Source organism: Camelina sativa, chromosome 9 (genome assembly GCF_000633955.1).
Source record: "Camelina sativa cultivar DH55 chromosome 9, Cs, whole genome shotgun sequence".
Taxonomy (NCBI): domain Eukaryota; kingdom Viridiplantae; phylum Streptophyta; class Magnoliopsida; order Brassicales; family Brassicaceae; genus Camelina; species Camelina sativa.
The window spans coordinates 16,346,000-16,366,291 of NC_025693.1; the positions used below are offsets into that span (position 1 = coordinate 16,346,000).

Genomic DNA, 20,292 nt, shown 5'->3' on the forward strand with positions numbered 1-20,292 from the left:
TAAAGTTGTCAAAATAAGAAGATGGTGGACTATAAGAAGATGGTGGACCAAAAGAAGATGTCGAAGATGATAGACCAAAAGAGGATGATGTGGATGACGGTGGACCAATAGATGATATGGAGGATTGGGTTTATCGCTACCATCATTCTCATCTTGTCCATCATTCACATCTTGTCTATCATTCGCATATTGTCTATCATCCGCATCTTGTTGATCATCAGCATCTTATCTATCATTCACATCTTGTCCATCATCCTCATCTTGTCTACCATCCGAATATTGTTTATCATCTACATCTTGTCTATCATCCTTATTTTGTCCATCATCCGTATCTTGTCTATCAACAGCATAGTTTTAATCGAAGGGCATTTATGTCTTTTTAAGTGAAGGTTGTGGCATTGTGGAAAAGAAAAGAAAAAAGTGACATTTTGACTAAAAAAGTTACTGTTCATGGCATTTTTGTTAAATAACTCTTTCTAAAATGGCTGAGTTTTGATTTCTTTTTTTTCTTTTTTTAAGTTAGGTTGTGTCGTAGAGAGGAGAAAAAAAAATAAGAAAATACAAATATAATTTTTTTTGTCAATGGCAATTTGATTTGGGTTTGCCGATCTGTAAAATGAAAAAACAAATGATTGTCGCTCTTTCAAGCAAAAGCTTGGGTTGTGTCACTACTTTTACTGGCGATTTCAAACTTTTAAAATTTAGATCGCTGCGACAAAAAGTAGAGGAGATGAAGAAGAAATGAAGAAGATCTGAAAGTAAGTTTATGATAAACAAGTCGGTGTCACAGCGACTATCACAACCACTTTCGCAGAGCCTTTCTCAGCCTTTCTCCGGCGAATCTAGTTTTGAAGGCTTCGGAACGACGTCAAGTTTGTATCTTCTCCGGCTTTGGTGAGATCTTCCCTGAGTGTCGTCTCCTTTTGGTTCGTGATGGAAGCCGCGATTTGCCCTGTCTCGTCGATGACTGTTGGGTGTATTTTCATATCTGGTTTTCTTTGGCCTTGGTTGTTGATGGTGATATATTACAAACGAGAGAGAATGAGGAAGAAGAAGTTTGTTAAAGATAGTTTTCTCATTCAGTTAATCCAAAAATAGCTGTACAATTTGTGTTATATACAAGTATACTAAACCGAATACTAAACCGGTTAACTTATATTTACATCTAATCCAATAGTCCCCCTCAAGATGAGGCAAAAATGTTTTTAAGACTCATCTTGGACTTGAGATGTTTAAATTGTGGAAGGAAGAGAGGTTTAGTCAAAATGTCAGCTACTTGATCCTCAGTCCGAACATGTAGGAGTTTGATTTGTCTGCGATCCAGCTTTTCCCGAACTGTATGACAATCCACCTCAATATGTTTAGTCCTCTCGTGAAAAACTGGGTTTGTGGCTATGTAGATCGCTGCAGTGCTATCAGAGAAGAGAATCGGAACAGAGAAAGGACCAACTCGCAACTCACGAAGTAAAGTAGTGATCCACATCATCTCGCAGGTAGCCAAAGCAAGAGCTCGATACTCAGCTTCTGCAGAGGAGCGAGAAACAGTGTGTTGTTTCTTAGAACGCCAGGAAATGAGTGACGAGCCAAGAAACATCATAAAACCAGTGGTTGAACGACGGTTATCTGGACAGTTAGCATAATCTGAATCTGCAAAAGCTTTCAATGTGAGGTCTGGTTCTGCAGAATAGAAAAGTCCCTGTCCAATAGTCCCTTTAATGTATTGAAGAACTTGATAAGCTGCTGTCAGATGAGATGTGCGTGGAGCAGAGGAGAACTGACACAACTTATTCACAGCAAAAGTGATGTCCGGACGAGTGATAGTGAGATACATCAAACGGCCTACAAGACTGCGATACATCGCCTTATCAGTCAAAATCGTACCAGAAGTCCTGGAGAGATGTAGGTTTGGTACCATGGGTGTTGCGACGTCTTTGCAGGCTAACATGCCAGTAGAGGTCAGAAGTTCAAGGGCATATTTACGTTGACAAATAGATATGCCAGTAGAATTCCTAGCAATTTCAAGACCCAAGAAGTATTTCAAAGGACCAAGCTCCCTTAGCTTAAAACTCTGCTTCAAAGCTTCAGTTAACTGACTCACACCTGATTCTGTAGTACTAGCAATAACTATGTCGTCAACATAAACCAACACAGCAACAAAATCATCTCCAAAAGTTTTAACAAACAGAGTGTGGTCGCCGTGACACTTTGCAAAGCCCAAAGACAAAAGAGAAGTAGAGAATTTCAAGAACCATTGTCGAGAAGCCTGTTTGAGACCATAAATGGACTTCTTCAACTTACAAACAGCATTCTTAGGCAAAGTGTCCCCCTTAATCTCAGCATACCCTTCTGGAAGTCGCATATATATATCTTCATCAAGATCTCCATTCAAGAAGGCATTTGAAATGTCAAGTTGATGTAGAAACCACTGTTTGGAAGCAGAAATCTTTAATAACAGTTTCACCGTAACCATCTTCGCAACTGGTGAAAAAGTTTCATTATAATCCAAACCCTCCTTTTGTGTGTAACCTTTAGCCACCAACCTGGCTTTATATCTTTCTAGAGTGCCATCTGCATAAAACTTCAAGGTAAAAACCCATTTGCAGCCAACAACTTTCTTACCAGGTGGAAGACTAGTCACATCCCAGGTATTTGTCCTCTCCATGGCTCCAATTTCCTTATCAACAGCCTCACACCATTCCTTGGATGCCTTTGCCTCTTTATATGAAGAGGGAATGGGAATCTTGGTAATATTATTAATATAAGCCAAGTAAGAAGGTGAAATGTTTGAATAAGATAAAAAGGAGGAAATAGGATGAGAGACCTCATTGTCAAGAGAATAACAATGATAATCGCTCAAATGAGCAGGAGGCTTACGAATCCTTTGAGAAGAAATTTGTAGTGGAGGAGAAGAAATGGAATCAGAATTTTGTGGAATTGAGATAGTATTACCAGGAGACAAAGAATCCATTGGTGTGAGAGTGTTGACAGGAACAATCTCCTTCTGAGAATCTGTCAAGGGAAAAACACCTTCATGGAATTCAACATGCCTGGATATATAAATCATATGACTCTGCAAATCCAGTACTTTGTACCCTTTAAAACCTGCAGGATATCCCAAAAACACACATGCTCTCGACCGGGGTTCAAACTTGTGTCTTTGTTTTGGAGACGTTGAAGCATAACACAGGCAACCAAATGATCTGATGCGAGAATAGTCTGGTTGCTTACCCGTGAGCAGCTCATAAGGTTTTTTATTCGAGAGTAATTGCGATGGTGTTCGATTGATCNGAGTCTTATCCGGAACTGGAGACAAAGAAACTTGAGCCGCTACTATCGGAGGTTTCTGAGCCTTCTCATTGAATTTCCCTTTTGGAGTAAAGCCAGGAGGAAAACCATGTTTCCTGTAACATCGATCAACAATGTGTCCCACACGATTGCAAAAAGAGCATATTGGACGTCCTTTGTTTGGACCACTTTCAACATACATCACACCCGAAGATAGTGGCGAAGGAGAAACCATCTGAGGTGCAACTTGTGAAACTTGAAAAGCTGTGGGAGCAGTGGGAGCGGTGAACCCTTTCTGGCTGTCATCTTGGTCCAGGATGTGGTATACCTCTACCAGAGGAGGTAACACCTTCTTTGCAATGATTTGTCTGCGAACAATCGCATAAGATTCATTTATACCAGCTAAGAATTTCACCGTTTTGGCTCTCTCTGCCTTCTGTTGCTGACGAGCACCTTTCCCACAAACACAAGGATCATCTGGTTCCTCTGAACCATCTAGCTGATCCCAGAGAGTTTTGAGACGAGTATAATACTCAGACAACGACATAGAACCTTGACGAAGGTCTTGGATCTCTTGAGTTAGATTAAAAGTGCGTGGAAGGTTAGTCATATGGTAACGACCATAGAGATCTTTCCAAATATCTGTAGCATCTTTCAAACGCAAAATACTACGATAGATCTGAGGAGAAACGGAGTTCAATAACCACGACTTAACCATACTATTGCATCTAGACCACAAATCAAAGTTAGGATCTGTAACCAAGGGCCTAGGCAAGCTTCCATCAATAAATTTTATCTTATTCTTAGCATCAAGAGAAATACGCATCGCAAAACTCCAGTCATCATAGTTCGTTTCATCCAAACGAAGAGAGATGATACTCAAACCTGGATGATCTGCGCTGTGTAGATGGAACGGAGAATGAGTGGGATCAGCGAAGATCGGCGATGTGACAGCTCGCGAAAGCCCGGAAACCTGAGGATCAGCTACTGGGAGAGTGATCGGAGCAGAATCATCAACATCGGAGTTCAACCTTTGCGATTGACGAACAGCGGAGCTCGATTGTGATTTTATTTTACCCATTCTTCGGTTCGCACGAGATGCGATCACCATTGGAGTACGAGATGAGCTCAAAATCGAAGAAAAATGAGCTTAACGAACTGAAACGATCAAGGATTAGAGGTGGATCTGAGCTTTGATGGCTCTGATACCATATTACAAACGAGAGAGAATGAGGAAGAAGAAGTTTGTTAAAGATATTTTTCTCATTCAATTAATCCAAAAATAGCTGTACAATTTGTGTTATATACAAGTATACTAAACCGAATACTAAACCGGTTAACTTATATTTACATCTAATCCAATATGATAGGCGGTTTATTTGGCTTCTACTGCGGCCAAGATGTTTTATGCCTCCTCTCCGGTAACATCTGGCCTTTGTATTCTTCCGTCCATGATAGTCCTGCCTTAGGTCTCTTTGTTTAGAAAGTGTCTAGGCTACCTTTGGCTACATTCTCATCAAGTCAAACTCGTTTGGTATCTCCCCAGTTTGCTTGGTGGTGGCTTTAGTGTTATCCTTGTTGTTTCTTTTCTTGGTCTTGTACTTTCGGTTGTGGAGATGTTTGGAGGTTTGAATTTTGAATTTTGCTCTACCTCTTCTTAGAGTCCTCTTGCTGGTTTGAGATGTTGTCATCTTTTAGAACTCAGTTCGGTTGGGGTCAGTATTAATCTTTTATACTTTATTATTCTTCTGCAGGTTAGTTTTCGAGGGATGTTCAAAATACCAACCAGTAGATGCAGTCTCCATCTTTTCTTACTTGTTAAGCATGGAATCTACACGTTATGTGATTAGGAGAAAGTGACTTTTCTGGCAGAGGAGGAGGTTCATCACAATCTTCTGCAATGAGTTGGCAGACAGTGTCCTGGCAAGTAGTAATTTGGGGAAGATGGTGGGTTTGGCAACAGACTGCAGAGCTTAAAAAAGAAGTGAGCTGACTTGATCCATTTCTTTTGTTTCTTTTATGTTCATGTATCTTAATAGTTTTCTAGAGTTAGGCAAGAGTATCTGGTCATTCGTTTATTCTAGTAATGAGGTTTATATTGATTCTATTCGTCGATGTTAGCTAAAACTAGAGTGATTGTGAAACCTCTAGAGAAATGAAATGTGTTTTGTTTATTCATGGCCATGGCCTCCATGTCTTTTCAGTCAGTTATTATCCAAATACATTTTGGCATCACTTATAGTTTTTTTAGGATATGATACTTTCTCCTAGAAACAACTTTGCGTGTTTTAGTGGAGACAAGAATCTTCACAGAGTCCTTATGAAGTTTACAAACTCCTCTAGCGAGTTATGTGAAGAACCTCCACTTTTCACCGAGGCTGTAAGCTGCTCTTTCAAACTGACAGCTCTCTTCCTCATCTCCTCTCCTTCTTCTTCCACCATTAACCTCTTCACAGCTCGCTCGACTGATCCTTTCTCCAGTTCACCCTCCACTTGAATCCCAATTTTCCAAACACACTCCAAGTACCTCGCATTCACCTTTTGATCAGTGGAAAACGGCTTGCAGATCATTGGAAATCCTTCCCCGATGCTCTCTAGCGTCGAGTTCCATCCACAATGGCTCCAAAACCCTCCTACTGCAGGGTGAGAAAGTACTTCCTTCTGCGGAGCCCATTTAACAATGTAACCTCGACCCATAATTATATCACTAAACTCCTTAGGCAAGTACTCTATCCATTCCGAACCACGTACTGACCCAGGCCGAATCACCCACAAGAACTGTTGGTTGCTACTTTCCAACCCCAAAGCAGTTTCCATCACCTCTTTGATTTCCATCAAAGCTACGCTTCCCATGCTTACAAATATCACAGAATTCTTGTTTTGTTTGTTCAACCATTCGATACAGCTCTTGTTCTCTTCAAGCAGACTCGTAGAAGCTGAGGCCACCATGTGAAGAGGGCCTATAGGATACACTGGAATTTTAAGCTGTTGTTGCAGCAAAGAAAGAGATGAGCTCTCTAGACAGCTCGCTGTGTTGATTATCACAGAGGATGCTGTCCGTTTGTCAACTGTATTCCTGTACAACTCCATTGTACTTTCTGTTGATGACCAACGTGAAACCGGAAAGTCTTTGTATCTCAGGGGATGAAAATCTGGCACTAGCTCGTTTTCTTTTCCTTTAGGTTTTGCAAAAAAAGGTCAAGAACCATGCTGTTATACAGATTATAGACACTAGCAAAAAATGGGAACAGAGAATTCAAGAGTACCTTTGAAGGGAGCCAGGACATTGTTTGCATAGAGTTTGTCGAATACAGAGCGGCAAACAAAAGCCGTGGCACTGGTTGTGCTGAGAATAACGTTTGGAAGCTTAAACTCTTTGGCTGCAGCTTCAGCAAAGTACATGAACTCATCGTAGATGAGGCATGAGATCTCGTTACTTTGTTGCAGCAACAACTGACCCAAACAGTCCTTGAATGTTACCTGACACTCTTTGTTGAGCTTATGCAGAAACTCTATTGGCACGAGATCCTTAAAAGCAGACTCCGGTAAACTTTCTGGAATAGTGACAAACTGAAAATCAGTGAAGTCGTCATCTGAAGGGATAAAATGATTGAACTTGGTTTGAACAACTGTGATTGAGAAACCCTTCAAGTGAAGGGTTTTTGCAAGTTGCATCATTGGAGTTATATGTCCTTGAGCTGGTGTTGGAACCAAAACTACCCTTCTCCTCGCCGTTTTTCCTCCATTTCGAAAACCTACAAGAACAACTTAAAAAAACTCTGCGTAGCCTTCAATTTTTTTTTCTTTACTGTGACCGTTCTATGAGATATATTAAAAGGACTATCTTTCTGATATAATTATCAAAATAATCTCACATGTGAAGCTTGTGGTAGTATGCTAGTATGAGATATATTAAAAGGACTATCTTTCTGACATAGATATCAGATTCTCAGACTTGTGGACGTTAATTCTCACATGTGAAGCTTATGGTAGATGGTATATGCTAGTATGATGAGGTGATAAAGTATTATGTTTTGCTGACATTGTATTATCTCTCTATCTTGGTAACCAAAGAAAAGCAAAGATGGTTTTTTCTTGCCGACTTTGGCTTCATATCAAAAGATGGTCCAGATCAAAAATTTGTCATTTTCTGCCGCATCATTTCTCTGAGTAATTAACTGCCAAAAGAAATATTTTCTATTTGATTCCAATTTCTTGTTATCTCATAAAATAAAACAAGTACTTTGTAAATTTTGCAAGATCAAGCAATACAATGATCTTTAGTAATACATGAAGTTCAACTTCTTCACTCTGTCTTTAAGTGCTTGATAAGTTCCTCCAATGCGCTGTATGAAGAGCCTCCACCTTTTACAGAGGCTTTGAGCTTCTCTCTCAAACCCAACGCTCTCTCCCTCATCTCTGCACCTTCGTCATCCACAATCATCCTCTTCACAGCTCTCTCGACCGCTCCTCTTAAAACTTCACCTTCAAGTTGAATCCCTATACGCCAAACACTTTCTAAATACGTTGCGTTTATTTTCTGCTCGCTGGTAAAAGGTCTACAAATCATTGGAACTCCTTCCACAATGTTCTCGAGCGTCGAGTTCCATCCACAATGGCTCCAGAAGCCTCCCACTGCAGGATGACCTAGTACTTCTATTTGCGGTGCCCGTTTCACTATGTGTCCTCTTTCTGAGACCATCTTACTGACTTCTTCCGGCAATGAATCTACCCCATCGAAGCCAGGGATCGAACCTGGTCGGATGACCCATAAAAACGGTTGGTTGCTATTACACAACCCCCAAGCGATCTCCAACGCTTCTTTGGATTCCATTTGAGATATTGTTCCCACGCTTACGTATATGACTGACCTCGGTTGCTTCTTGTTCAACCATTCAATGCAACTCATGTCATCTTCCGCTAAACTAGGTCCTGGCGTTGAAGCTGTAATGTGAAGAGGGCCTAATGGGTACACTGGAATTCCAAGTTCTTGTTGCAACCACGACATAGACGAGCTCTCTAGACATCTCGACGTGTTAAAGATGACAGCTGAAGCTGTTCTTTTGTTGATTGCTTCCCGACGGAACTCTAAAAGTGGCTCTAATGGCCCAAATCCTGAAGGCAAGAGATCTTTGTGTCTTAAAGGATACAAGCTTTCCACCACCTTGTCTTGTAGGTCAGGACCTGCAAAGTAAAAAAGAAACACCGTTTTAAGTGAAAATAAATGGTTTCAAAATTGGTTTTTAAGCTAGTTATGGGGACCTTCCATGTCGACCAAGAACTTCTCGACATTGAGTTTGCTAAAAAAACAGCGTGCAGCGTGGTTTGTAGCACTTTGAGTGCATAAAATGACATTGGGAAGCTTTAATTCCGTAGCTACATCTCCACAGAAGTACATGAACTCGTCATAGATGATACATGCTATATCATTGCCTTGCTGCCGCAACAGCTGTTTTATACAGTCCTTGAAGCTTGCCTCACTTGTTTTGTTGATCTCCATTGTAAAATTGAATGCCCCGAGTCTCTCGAATTCAGACTCTGGTAAGCTCTCTGATCTGGTAACAAATTGAAAATCAGGGAAATGTTGTGAAGGAGAGTTTACTCGGTTGCATTGTCCCGCAACAAATGTTATTGAGAAGCCTTTCAAGTAAAGGGCTTTCCCAAGTTGCATCATCGGGGTTATATGACCTTGTGCTGAAACCGGAACTAACACTATCCTTTTCTTCCCTTTTTTCTCCATTGCTTAACATTATCTCTCTTTCTTTGTTTTTCTTTCTCTCTCATTGAAGAACAACTCTAAATATAAGTTATCAATAGAACCACAATTATGGGGAAATTTCCACAAGCTTCCAAAATATGCCAGATTATTTAGGCAAGTGTTCCACATGTGACAACTACGTCATTTTCTTACGCTAACGACCACATGTGCCCCCAAAAAGAAAATGTGAATGTCTTCCTTCTGTTGAATTATAATACGTTATACGTGCGGTGAAGTTGTTGCATTACGAGAATTTAGATCATAATTAAAATGTTAAAGAGCTTATAGTCTTCAAATATAAAGATAATTTCCTCTTGTTTATATGTTTGTCGTTTTTTGGAACTCCCTTAGGTTGAGGTCCGTATAAGCTTTGTACATAGCAAAATGCAACAGCTTTACACTAACAGCTGTTAGAACAATGTATAAACTTTCATTAGAATGAAGAACTGACATTTCAACAAAAGTAAAATGTTCATTTGTTTTTGTGTGGTCCTTATATAGGTAGATCTCGATTATTTTAGATGCATAGTGTTAGTGTGAATGTTGGATTTTGTGAAAAATAGGAGTTATAAAATTTGTTGGAGTTTTGTGAAAATGTCAGCTATAAGAGTTGTTGAATGGTTTGCTGATAAACAAATATGAGTTCCATGGTTGGCGGGGCTGTTAGTGTAATTGTTAGTTGCTTATTGTTTACTTTGGGTTTGAATGTTGTCATTGAGAATTAAGTTGTGGTCACTGGTCAGTATGATCTTATTTATACATAGCACAATTTATTATTTTGCAGGTGAGTTTGTGTTCTGAAGGATGGTAAATAAGACTTAGCATATGAAACTTGTGAATCTATCTTCTTTATACTCATGATTCCGACTAGTTTAGATCTTGCTCTCATTAAGTGCAAGAAAGGTTACAGTTCCGTGTATTAATATTTTTTAAAAACTTGTATTTTGGTGTTTTCAGGGGACATCTTCAAGAACTGGGAAGCTTGTGCTTGTGCCTCTACACAGAAAAGGCAAAGAGTCTTTGATAGGTATTAGTGGTAAGCCTCAAAATTTCATCGTTTATTTTTTTTTCCTTGCATGATGGCCTCCAAAAACGGCATATAGATTACAAATTCTAACATTTTGAAATTTTGAAGAACAAGCTTGATCTACTAAACTCAAAGCTCTCTTATAATAATGAAATTCAGCTTCTTCACTCTGTTCTTTACTCTGTCTCCAAGTAGTTGACAATATCTTTCAGTGCTTTGTATGAGGAGCCTCCACTTCTTACAGAGGCTTTGACCTTCTCTTTTAACACAAGGGCTCTCTCCCTCATGTCTGCACCTTCTTCTTCGACAATTAACCTCTTCACAGCTCTCTCGACCCCTCCTCTTTCCACCTTACCTTGCACCTGAAACCCTATTCCCCAAACACTCTCTAAACACAGTGCGTTTAACTTTTGCTCCCCGTCGAAAGGCATGCAGATCATCGGAACTCCTTCCACAATGCTCTCAAGCGTTGAGTTCCATCCACAGTGGCTCCAGAATCCTCCCACTGCAGGATGTCCAAGTACTTCTATCTGAGGTGCCCATTTCACAATGTACCCTCTGTCAGAGACCATCTTACTGACTTCTTCTGGAAATGACTCTATCCATTTAGACCCTTTGATAGAGCCAGGCCGGATGACCCATAAGAATGGCTGGTTGCTACTAGATAAACCCCAAGCCATCTCCAACACTTCTTTGGTTTCCATTTGAACTATGCTTCCCAAGCTTATGTAAATGACTGACCTTGGTTCCTGCTTGTTCAACCACTCAATGCAGCTCCTGTCCTCTTCCAGTAAACCAGAAATTGCTGAAGATTTAAGGTGAAGAGGGCCTAACGGGTACACCGGAATCCAAAGTTCTTTCTCCAGTCGTGCCAAAGATGAGCTCTCTAGGCAGCTCACCGTGTTGATGATAACAGCTGAAGCTGTTCTTTTGTTGACTATTTCCCTACAAAGCTCAAATAATATATCTAGTGGCCCAACTCCTGAAGTTGGGAGATCTTTATATCTTAATGGATGCAAATTTTCCACCATCTTATCTTGCACTATGGGATCTACATGGTAAAAAAATAAAATAAAAATATACATGTTTCAGTGAAACGAGTGGTTTTAAGCTGGCTTAAAGCTGCTTTTGGGTACCTTCCATGTCGATCAAGAACTTCTCGGCATTGAGTTTGCTTAAAATGCAACGGGAAACTTGATTGGTAGCACTTGAAGTACTGAAGATGAAACTTGGAATCTTGAACTCCTTAGCTGCAGCTCCACAGAAGTACATGAACTCATCGTAGATGATACATGCTATATCATTACCTTGTTGTAACAACAACTGACGTATACAGTCCGTGAAGCTTGTCTCGCTTGTTTTGTTTAGCTTTAAAAGAAACTCGAGTGGTCCGAGTCTCTCGAGCTCAGACTCTGGTAAGCTCTCTGGTATGGTAACAAACTGAAAATCAGGGAAATGTTGAGAAGGTGAACTTACTTTATTGAACTGTCCCTCAACAACTGTAATTGAGAAGCCATTCATATTAAGAGCTTTCCCAAGTTGCATCATTGGGGTTATATGGCCTTGTGCTGGAACTGGAACTAACACTATCCTTCTCTTCACTTCCGTTTTCTCCATTGCTTAACCTCTATCTATCTCCTTCTCTCTCTCTCTGACTCTCTTTATATCCCACTCTAGACTCTCGTGTTTCTCGTGTGACAACTAGTCTTTCTTAATGCAATAATAAACTTCCAATAATGTGTCATTTAATAGACGGAAGAAAGTGTCAATTATTCCAAGAAAAGCGTTTTTCTTGTATGTTTCTGTTTTGGCTCAAGTAAGAGTTGGTGGTTGTAGTCACGTTCGGTAGGCTTTGTCTTTTGAAGTTTAGACAATTTGTAACGAAAATGTTAAAGAAGCTTTACTTGTAGTCTCCAAATATAATAAAATTTTACCAGATGCTTAAATTCTCACGAAGTCTTATAGACTCCATAATAATTGATACAATATATATCAGGAGATGCATGGAAAGGTCTAATTTGATAATTTTACAACTAGTGTATGTAGGTGATAGATATTTTGTAAGAGTCACTTACCCTACATATAAAATATTGAAAATATCATGTGGAGATACACTGTCTTAATTGTAACTTTTTTATAAACAAAATTTGTTCAAATATTAAATGTATTGATAAAGAAGGAATTATATATTCCAAGGAATGTTAACATTTTGTGTGTGTGTTCATGCGTATGATTCTTATAATACATGAAGTGGATGCGTTGTATGAAGAGCCTCCACTTCTCACAGAGGCTTTAAGCTTCTCTTTCAAATCAAGGGCTCTCTCCCTCATGTCTGCACCTTCTTCATCCATCATCAACCTCTTCACATCTCTCTCTACACCTCCTCTTTCCACTTCCCCTCCTACCTGAATCCCTATTCTCCAAACACTCTCTACATACATTGCATTTAACTTCTGCTCGCCTTGAAATGGCCTGCAAATCATTGGGACTCCTTCCGAAATGCTCTCAAGTATTGAGTTCCATCCACAGTGGCTCCAGAAGCCTCCCACTGCAGGATGTCCAAGTACTTCTATCTGCGGTGCCCATTTCACAATGTATCCTCTTTCTGAGACCATCTTACTAATCTCCTCAGGCAACGACTCTATCCCGTTGGAGCCAAGGATAGAACCCGGTCGGAAGACCCATAAGAAAGGTTGGTTGCTATTTGCCAATCCCCAAGCCATCTCTAACAACTCTTTCGTTTCCATGTGAGCTTTGCTTCCCAAGCTTATGTATATGACTGACCTTGGTTTCTGCTTATTAAGCCATCCAACGCAACTCATGTCCTCTTGCAGTAAACTAGGTCCCGGCAATGAAGCTGTAATGTGAAGAGGGTCTAATGGGTACACTGATATTTCGAGTTCTTGTTGCAGCCGTGACAGAGACGAGCTCTCTAGACAATTCGCCGTGTTGATGATAATTGCTGAAGCTGTTCTTGTGTTAACTACTTCCCTACACATCTCCAAAAGTGTCTCTAATGGACCAAATCCTGAAGTAGGTAGGTCTCTGTATCTTAAAGGATGCAAACCTTCCAACACCTTGTCTTGCATTTCAGGATCTGCAAAGTAAGAAATAAAAGATAAGTAAACTGATCGATTGCGAAATGGGTCATCAAGCTCTCTTTGGCACCTTTCATATCGGTCAAGAACTTCTCGGCATTGAGTTTACTTAAAACAGAGTAGCAAACTTGAATGGTAGCACTGCTGCTGCTGAAGATGACACTAGGAAGGTTGAACTCTTTAGCTGCAGCTTCACAGAAGTACATAAGCTTGTCATAGATGATACATGCGATATCATTGCCTTGTTGCAGCAATAACTGACTTATACACTCCTTGAAGCTAGCCTCACTTGTTTTATTGAGCTTCATCAGAATCTCGGCTGGTCCTACTTTCTTAGATTCAGACTGAGGTAAGCTTTCTAATATGGTGACAAAGTCAAAACCAGGAACATGCTGCAGTGAAGAGCTTATTTGCTTGAACTGTCTTTGAGCAACTGTAATTGAGAAGCCCTTTAACTGAAGGGCTTCCCCAAGTTGCATCATAGGAGTTACATGTCCTTGTGCAGTAACTGGAACTAACACAATCCTTCTCTTCTCTGCCCTGTTTTCCATTTCCTGACCTCCTTGTCTCTCTTTTTTTTTTTTCCTTCTCTTCACAATGCAATAAGTGATCCAAATAATTATTAAAATCCCACTTGTGTAAGAAAATTCTCACGATCTTCCAGAAGAGACAGTTTTATATACTTTACTTTAACTTAAGTGCCAACAAGTCAACTACTTAGCTGTGAAGATAAAGGTTAACACATCACTTACTTGTCAAAGAAGATCTGAACACATGCTACATCAATAACTCTCACACCATATAAGTCTTTTCGGCTAGTAAACAATTAAGTGTTCCTCATTTTCTTTCTTTAACCAAAAATTGTGTTCGTTTTGGCGAGCCACTGGCAGTTATGGAGCAGTGAAGTAGTGAACATATATTATGTAACATATCATCAAAAGAGATCATTCAGTTTTACTATCATTGAATTTGAATTCGTTTTTTTTCATCTTCATAACAAGAAACCATTTACTTTGCAAGATCAAGCTTGGACTATAAAACTCTCAAGGCTGATCTATGAAGTTCACCAGGTTTACTTTGTCTTTAGGAATTGGTGCGAAGCTTAGTCATCTAGTTTCAGCTTCAGTTTTTTAAACCAAGGGCGCGCTCACTCATACCTGCATTTTCATCATCCATGATTGGTATAAATCATTGCTGAACAGTTCTAAATAAGTGATCTAAATTATTATTAAAACCTCATTTGTATTGGCTGTTCTTNTTTTTCATCATCATAACAAGAAGCTTGGACTATAAAACTCTCAAGGCTGATCTACATGAAGTTCACTAGGTTTACTTTGTCTTTAGGAATTTTGCGAAGCTTAGTCATCTAGCTAGTTTCAGCTTCAGTTTTTTAAACCAAGGGCGCGCTCACTCATACCTGCATTTTCATCATCCATGATTGGTATAAATCATTGCTGAACAGTTCTAAATAAGTGATCTAAATTATTATTAAAACCTCATTTGTATTGGCTGTTCTTTAGTTCAGTATTTCGTCACCTGATAAAACTACTTTGAGTCATCTCTGATCAAGTCCGAGTCATGGCGGAGTCTGTAGACATCAGCAAATCAATACTCTATTGGTCAAAGAAACCGGGTTATAGCAGTATAATTAGACGACCATCTTAGTGATCTTCTCTGTCATATATGCATTCATCTTTTAGGACTTAGGTTTTGGTCATGGTATCTTTTTTATTCTATAGATAAATTGGGCATGTCAAATATGAATACTAACATGGAAATTTCCTCTGTTCCCAATGACTTTTTTAATCACTAAAAAAAGTGCTTGTGTAGTCTAAAAGAAAATTAGTCTATGAAGTTCAGTATCTTCACTCTGTTTGAGGAGTATAAAGTTCGAGAAATGTATCATTTCAGTTTATTAATCCTTTTGTTTGAAACTGTATTTTGGTGTTAACAAGGAATGAAACACAAGGGACGTCAAAGAAAGAGTCTCTGGGAGGAACTTCCGTAAGCCTCAAGCCATGGTAAATATCCTTTAACCTAGAAATGGAATATTTTACCATAAAACTATTAGAAGAGATTTCCTTTTGAGAGAATCGTGGTTTATAGTTGAATTGTTATTTATTTGAATAATAAACCATAATAAACTTTTGCAAGATTAAACTTGATCTTTTATGTTACATGAGGTACACTAGCTTTACTTTTTCTTCAGGAATTGTTACTTAATGTTTCGCACCTCTTTCACTCTGTTTCAAGTGGTTGACAAGCTCATTCAGTGCATTGTATGAGGAGCCTCCACTTCTTACAGAGACTTTAAGCTTCTCTTTAAAATCAAGGGCTCTCTCCCTCATGTCTGCACCTTCTTCATCTATCATCAACCTCTTCACAGCTCTCTCTACATCTCCTCTTTCCACTTCCCCTCCTACCTGAATCCCTATTCTCCAAACACTCTCTACATACATTGCATTTAACTTCTGCTCACCTTGAAACGGCCTGCAAATCATTGGGACTCCTTCCTCAGTGCTCTCAAGTATTGAGTTCCATCCACAGTGGCTCCAAAAGCATCCCACTGCAGGATGTCCTAGTACTTCTATCTGCGGTGCCCATTTCACAATGTATCCTCTTTCTGAGACCATCTTAGCGACTTCCTCTGGCAATGATTTAGAGCCATCTCGGATAACCCATAAGAAAAGTTGGTTACTATTACAAAAACCCCAAGCCATCTCCAAAACTTCCTTGGTTCCCATGTCAAATATGCTTCCCAAGCTTATGTATATGACTGACCTTGGTTTCTGCTTGTTCAGCCATTCAATGCAGCTCCTATCCTCTTCCAGTAAACTATAAGTTGTTGAAGCAGCTGTAATGTGAAGAGGGCCCAATGTATACACAGGAATTCCAAATTCTTGTTGCAGTCGTGTCAAAGACAAGCTCTCTAGAGAGGTCACCGTGTTGATGATAACAGCAGAAGCTGTTCTTCTTTTGACTACTTCCTTACAAAGCTCCACAAATCTTTCTAGTGGCTCAAATCCTGCAATTGGTAGGTCTTTGTAACCCAATGGATGTAAATTTTCAACTAGCTTGTTCTGTAGTTCAGGATCTGCAAAGTAAAAAATATATATAAATCTATGTTAGGCAAAAGGATGGTAGGCAGAACAGGTAATAAGCTAGTTATGGATACCTTCCATGTCGATCAAGAACTTCTTGGGATTGAGTTTGCTTAAAATACATAAGCAAGCTTTATGTGTAGCACTAGTAGTGCTAAAGATGATACTTGGAAGCTTGAACTCCTTAGCTGCAGCTTCACAAAAGTACATGAGATCGTCGTAGATGATACATGCAATATCATTACCTTGTTGTACCAACAACTGACTTATACAGTTCTTGAAGCTTGCCTCGCTGGTTTTGTTGAGTTTTATTAAGAACTCGACAGGTCCGAGTGCGTCGACTTCAGACAATGGTAAGCTTTCTGGTATGGTGATAAATCGGAAACCAGGGAAGTGCTGCCAAGAGCTTACTTGATCGAGCTGTCCTAGAGCAACTATGATTGAGAAGCCTTTCAAGGTAAGGGCTTTCCCAAGATGCATCATTGGGGTTACATGTCCTTGTAATGGAAGGGGAACCAGCACTATCCTTCTCTTATGTGCTACCTTCTCCATTTCTAGACGTCTTCTCTTTCTCTCTGTTTTTATTCCCTTATCTCTCAATGTAGAAATCTGTAAATAAGTGACTCAATGATTACTAAAATCCCACTAGAAATGGAGATTTCACAATCTTCCAAAGAAGACCATTTCCACAATGAAGAGTATCTCTCATATACCATTTTACATTAGTAACCTTCCATTGTTTTAGAGTCGGGAGAGCCACGCTTCTGAAAGAAGTAACATTGTAAGAAAAGCAAAAGTTTTTTTTGTTCGTTTGTTCTGTGGCACACATGGAGTTGAAGTTTGTGGTTTTCACTACTTGAAAGGTCTGTTCTCTGGCATTTAAAGAGCTTTTGTCTTTCCACTTATTATGTGCATGTTCTGTTTTTTTTTCTCCATAATCACAAACACAAGTTAAAAAACATGTATTAGATTTAAACGTTAACATCACAATGTAAGGTTAACCTCTTGCTATACATGGACGACGTACGTGTGCAACAAAATGTGCCTTCACTACTAAGTAATCCAACAGGCCTTCAATAACCATCTCATCACAACATTGTGCAATAATGAAAGCTTGGATCTTTTTTTCTGTTTCCCAATAGTATTATGATTATTTGCTCCTATGAAGGTTGTTGCATATTATGAAGCAAGTGACAATGTGACATCCAATTAGCATAAGAAACTTTCTTTAAACAAGTTGAAATTTTCCAAGTTCTGTTTTTGCTAATTAAACAAGTTGATATACCCTCTAGAACAAACTCTTCCAATCAATCTGGAACCGTCAACTTTGTTACTCCACCATTATTTTTTTAGATATTGTGTAGTAGCCTCAAATAAATGCTCGCAATCGATCCGGAATCATCAGCTTCGTTGCTCCACCTTTATTGTCAAGATTTAGCTCCATCAAACTTGGCATGGCTTCGTCTTCGATCTCCAGCTCATCTAATCTTTTCATGATCAATACAAGTTTCCTCATCCGAAAAAAACCTTGTGCTTTTATGCAAATTTTCGCTCCCGGGTAGCCAGAAGAATACAAGACCAGATCTTCTAGACGTTGCAGTTTCTGTAGAGCAGGCATTGGATCTTCTTGGAGATTTACTATAAGTTTCAGGGACTCAAGACTGGGAAAGATCATATCCATGTCTATGGGAAGTCTTTGTACGCTGCAATGCAGTGTCAACTCTACAAGGAGTTCAAACCGAACTGTTTCTTCGGAAAATAAGCTGAAGCTCAATACTTCGATCTTCAAGATACGAAGATTTTTCAGTTTGGATAAGGAAACTAAGTCCAAAGGAACTCTTCTTTGGTCTCTCAATATGTGGAACTCGTAGATCTCCAAGTCCCGAAGATTTATGAGTAACTCATGTTTTAGTTTGCTCCAGCTGTAGGTGGAGATAGACCTCAAGGTCTGAAGGTTCACTGCGTCGCCTATTAGCAATTCTCCGATGAATCTTCCAGTGACATGCCTCAGTGATATGAGCTTACTTAGATCAGTCATTTGCTCGAAGCAGTTGCCTGATGCATCTAGTGTCTGTAGAAACCGTAAACTGGAGATGAAATCTGGTAAATTATTCACAACAGTATCAGCGATCCCAAGGTACCTTAAGTGGACTAAACCACCAATCACATCTGGTAAACTCCAGGGGCTATATCCTTGACAAATAAAATGAAGTCCTCCAAGATTAAGCACTCGAAGTAACTTCAGTTTCAAAGTAATGGTTTCAACATAAGTAATGTCCCTCCTCGGTTCACCGAAGAACAAGAAGGATCGCATATGTTTGTTCACTCGTCTGTCGCACAAGTAGTTGTTGTCCATAAGTTGGTGAACCACTTCCCTTCTCCAAGTAGTCGTAGAAGAATGCTGCTCGTTGTAAACATTTACAAAGTTAAGCTCTTTGGCTTTCTTGATAGCCAATTCTCTGATAAGATCATGGACTCTACAAAACATCAGTTTCTCTCGCTGTCTTTCCACGACTTGAACCAAGCTTCTGTCTATCAACTCTTCGATGTAATACCGAGCCACATCTTCCATCATCATTTCTTCATCAACTTGTATAAACCCTTCTGCTACAAGTAACTGTATGAATCTCTCTACATCGATCTCATAGTCCTCCGGGAAGACGCTAAGGTAAAGAAAACAGAGTTTCAACTCGTTCCCCATCTCCTTGAAGCTTAGGTCAAACAAAGTGGAGACATGAATGGTGTCATCCTTTATGCACAAACTGGCCCATACATCATTCCACTCGTTTGGCCTCTTCCTAGACATTAGCCCGGCAAGAACGATTGTACTAAGCTGTAACCCACCGCATTTTTGAACCATTTCTTTTCCGATGTTCTGCAGTTCTTGATCGACTTTTTTGATGTCTCTAAATGCTTTTCGCTCAAACAGGTTCCAGCTTTCTTCAAACGTTAAGAACCTTAGGTAATGGGCGTAGACTCTCTGGTCTGCGCCTTCAGCCATGGCTCTAATACGTGTAGTGATTATGACTCTACTTCCTTCATCATTGTATGGTAACGCTCTCTTCAAGCTCTCCCATGTTTCTCTCTCCCATATATCATCTACCACCACCATATATCTTTTTTCTTGTAGAATATCATGAAGGTAAAATTCTAGCTCCTCCTCCGCCATCTTTTCAAGCTCTACTTCAGATGCTTCTTCTCCCAAAGATCTTATGATTCTCATAAGTATATCTCTTGTTTTACATTCTCGAGAAACATTAGTCCATACGCGATATTCAAATTTTTCCTTCACGTCGCTGGAGTTATAAAGTTTTCTTGCAAGAGTAGTCTTTCCCAGACCTCCCATGCCGAATATGAAGATCATATATGTCTTGTTATCTCCATCATCGTCAAGAAGCTTTGTCAAAAGAACCTTAGCATCATCTGCAAAACCAACTACACACTCTTCCTGATCATCTGTTCGAGCACGTCGAAGCTCCTTCACCCTTTGCGTACTCGCTACTGCTCGATGCTCATTAAAATTTCTTATGGCATACGTCTCTCGCTTGCAAGTAAGATCCAACATTCTTCGTTTCAGGGTTCTGATGTCATCAACTATGTTGTACGCATCGTTCTTTTCGCCTCTTATGTTGGTCAATCTCATCAAGCCTAGTCTTTGTGGTCTTTTTTCTAGTTTCAGAAAATAGGTGTCCAAAACATCCTCGACGCCATAAGCGATGTCTAAAACCTGTTGTGCCCACTCTTTTGAGTTTTCATCTTCTCTGTCACGAGCTTCAACATCCTTGAGATAAATTTGGATGCATGTCAACTCCGTCTTCAGCTCCTCTAGATCGTCTTTGACTCCCATTAACATTGATGCTTCTTCGATGAGATAGTTGTCTATCTTTCCCACAACAAACTCCGTGATCGCATCAACCATCGCAACAGGATCGAATTGAAGGATCTCAAAATATGGACAAGATTGAAGATGTATGTTTTCTTTCCTTGTGTAACCTTTTAAATATCAAAAGCCTTAGACACTTG

General features: G+C 39.6%; 6 protein-coding genes and 1 long non-coding RNA gene across 7 annotated transcripts; 1 reads left to right on the forward strand and 6 right to left on the reverse strand.

Moving 5' to 3' along the window:
- LOC104711127 (UDP-glycosyltransferase 76E11-like) lies at nucleotides 5,456–7,283 on the reverse strand. Its single transcript, XM_010427809.2, has 2 exons — nucleotides 6,552–7,283; nucleotides 5,456–6,461 (listed from the first exon to the last, which is right to left on the reverse strand). Exons 1-2 carry the CDS (start codon nucleotides 6,961–6,963, stop codon nucleotides 5,593–5,595), a joined length of 1,281 nt encoding a protein of 426 aa, XP_010426111.1. The 5' UTR covers nucleotides 6,964–7,283; the 3' UTR covers nucleotides 5,456–5,592.
- LOC104711128 (UDP-glycosyltransferase 76E4-like) lies at nucleotides 7,471–9,090 on the reverse strand. The gene is made up of 2 exons (XM_010427810.2): nucleotides 8,548–9,090; nucleotides 7,471–8,469 (listed from the first exon to the last, which is right to left on the reverse strand). Exons 1-2 carry the CDS (start codon nucleotides 9,023–9,025, stop codon nucleotides 7,592–7,594), a joined length of 1,356 nt encoding a protein of 451 aa, XP_010426112.1. The 5' UTR covers nucleotides 9,026–9,090; the 3' UTR covers nucleotides 7,471–7,591.
- LOC104711133 (UDP-glycosyltransferase 76E6-like) lies at nucleotides 10,094–11,697 on the reverse strand. The gene is made up of 2 exons (XM_010427813.1): nucleotides 11,207–11,697; nucleotides 10,094–11,121 (listed from the first exon to the last, which is right to left on the reverse strand). Exons 1-2 carry the CDS (start codon nucleotides 11,685–11,687, stop codon nucleotides 10,247–10,249), a joined length of 1,356 nt encoding a protein of 451 aa, XP_010426115.1. The 5' UTR covers nucleotides 11,688–11,697; the 3' UTR covers nucleotides 10,094–10,246.
- On the reverse strand, nucleotides 12,253–13,810 carry LOC104711132 (UDP-glycosyltransferase 76E4-like). The gene is made up of 2 exons (XM_010427812.2): nucleotides 13,239–13,810; nucleotides 12,253–13,167 (listed from the first exon to the last, which is right to left on the reverse strand). Exons 1-2 carry the CDS (start codon nucleotides 13,717–13,719, stop codon nucleotides 12,272–12,274), a joined length of 1,377 nt encoding a protein of 458 aa, XP_010426114.1. The 5' UTR covers nucleotides 13,720–13,810; the 3' UTR covers nucleotides 12,253–12,271.
- Nucleotides 14,530–15,500, forward strand: LOC104711130. Its single transcript, XR_002033475.1, has 3 exons — nucleotides 14,530–14,609; nucleotides 15,124–15,189; nucleotides 15,422–15,500. It is a non-coding gene; the product is annotated as an uncharacterized LOC104711130 (long non-coding RNA).
- LOC104711129 (UDP-glycosyltransferase 76E5-like) lies at nucleotides 15,199–17,017 on the reverse strand. The gene is made up of 2 exons (XM_010427811.2): nucleotides 16,344–17,017; nucleotides 15,199–16,262 (listed from the first exon to the last, which is right to left on the reverse strand). Exons 1-2 carry the CDS (start codon nucleotides 16,819–16,821, stop codon nucleotides 15,388–15,390), a joined length of 1,353 nt encoding a protein of 450 aa, XP_010426113.1. The 5' UTR covers nucleotides 16,822–17,017; the 3' UTR covers nucleotides 15,199–15,387.
- LOC104711134 (putative disease resistance RPP13-like protein 2) lies at nucleotides 17,467–20,292 on the reverse strand. The gene has a single exon (XM_010427814.2). It carries the CDS (start codon nucleotides 20,186–20,188, stop codon nucleotides 17,639–17,641), a length of 2,550 nt encoding a protein of 849 aa, XP_010426116.1. The 5' UTR covers nucleotides 20,189–20,292; the 3' UTR covers nucleotides 17,467–17,638.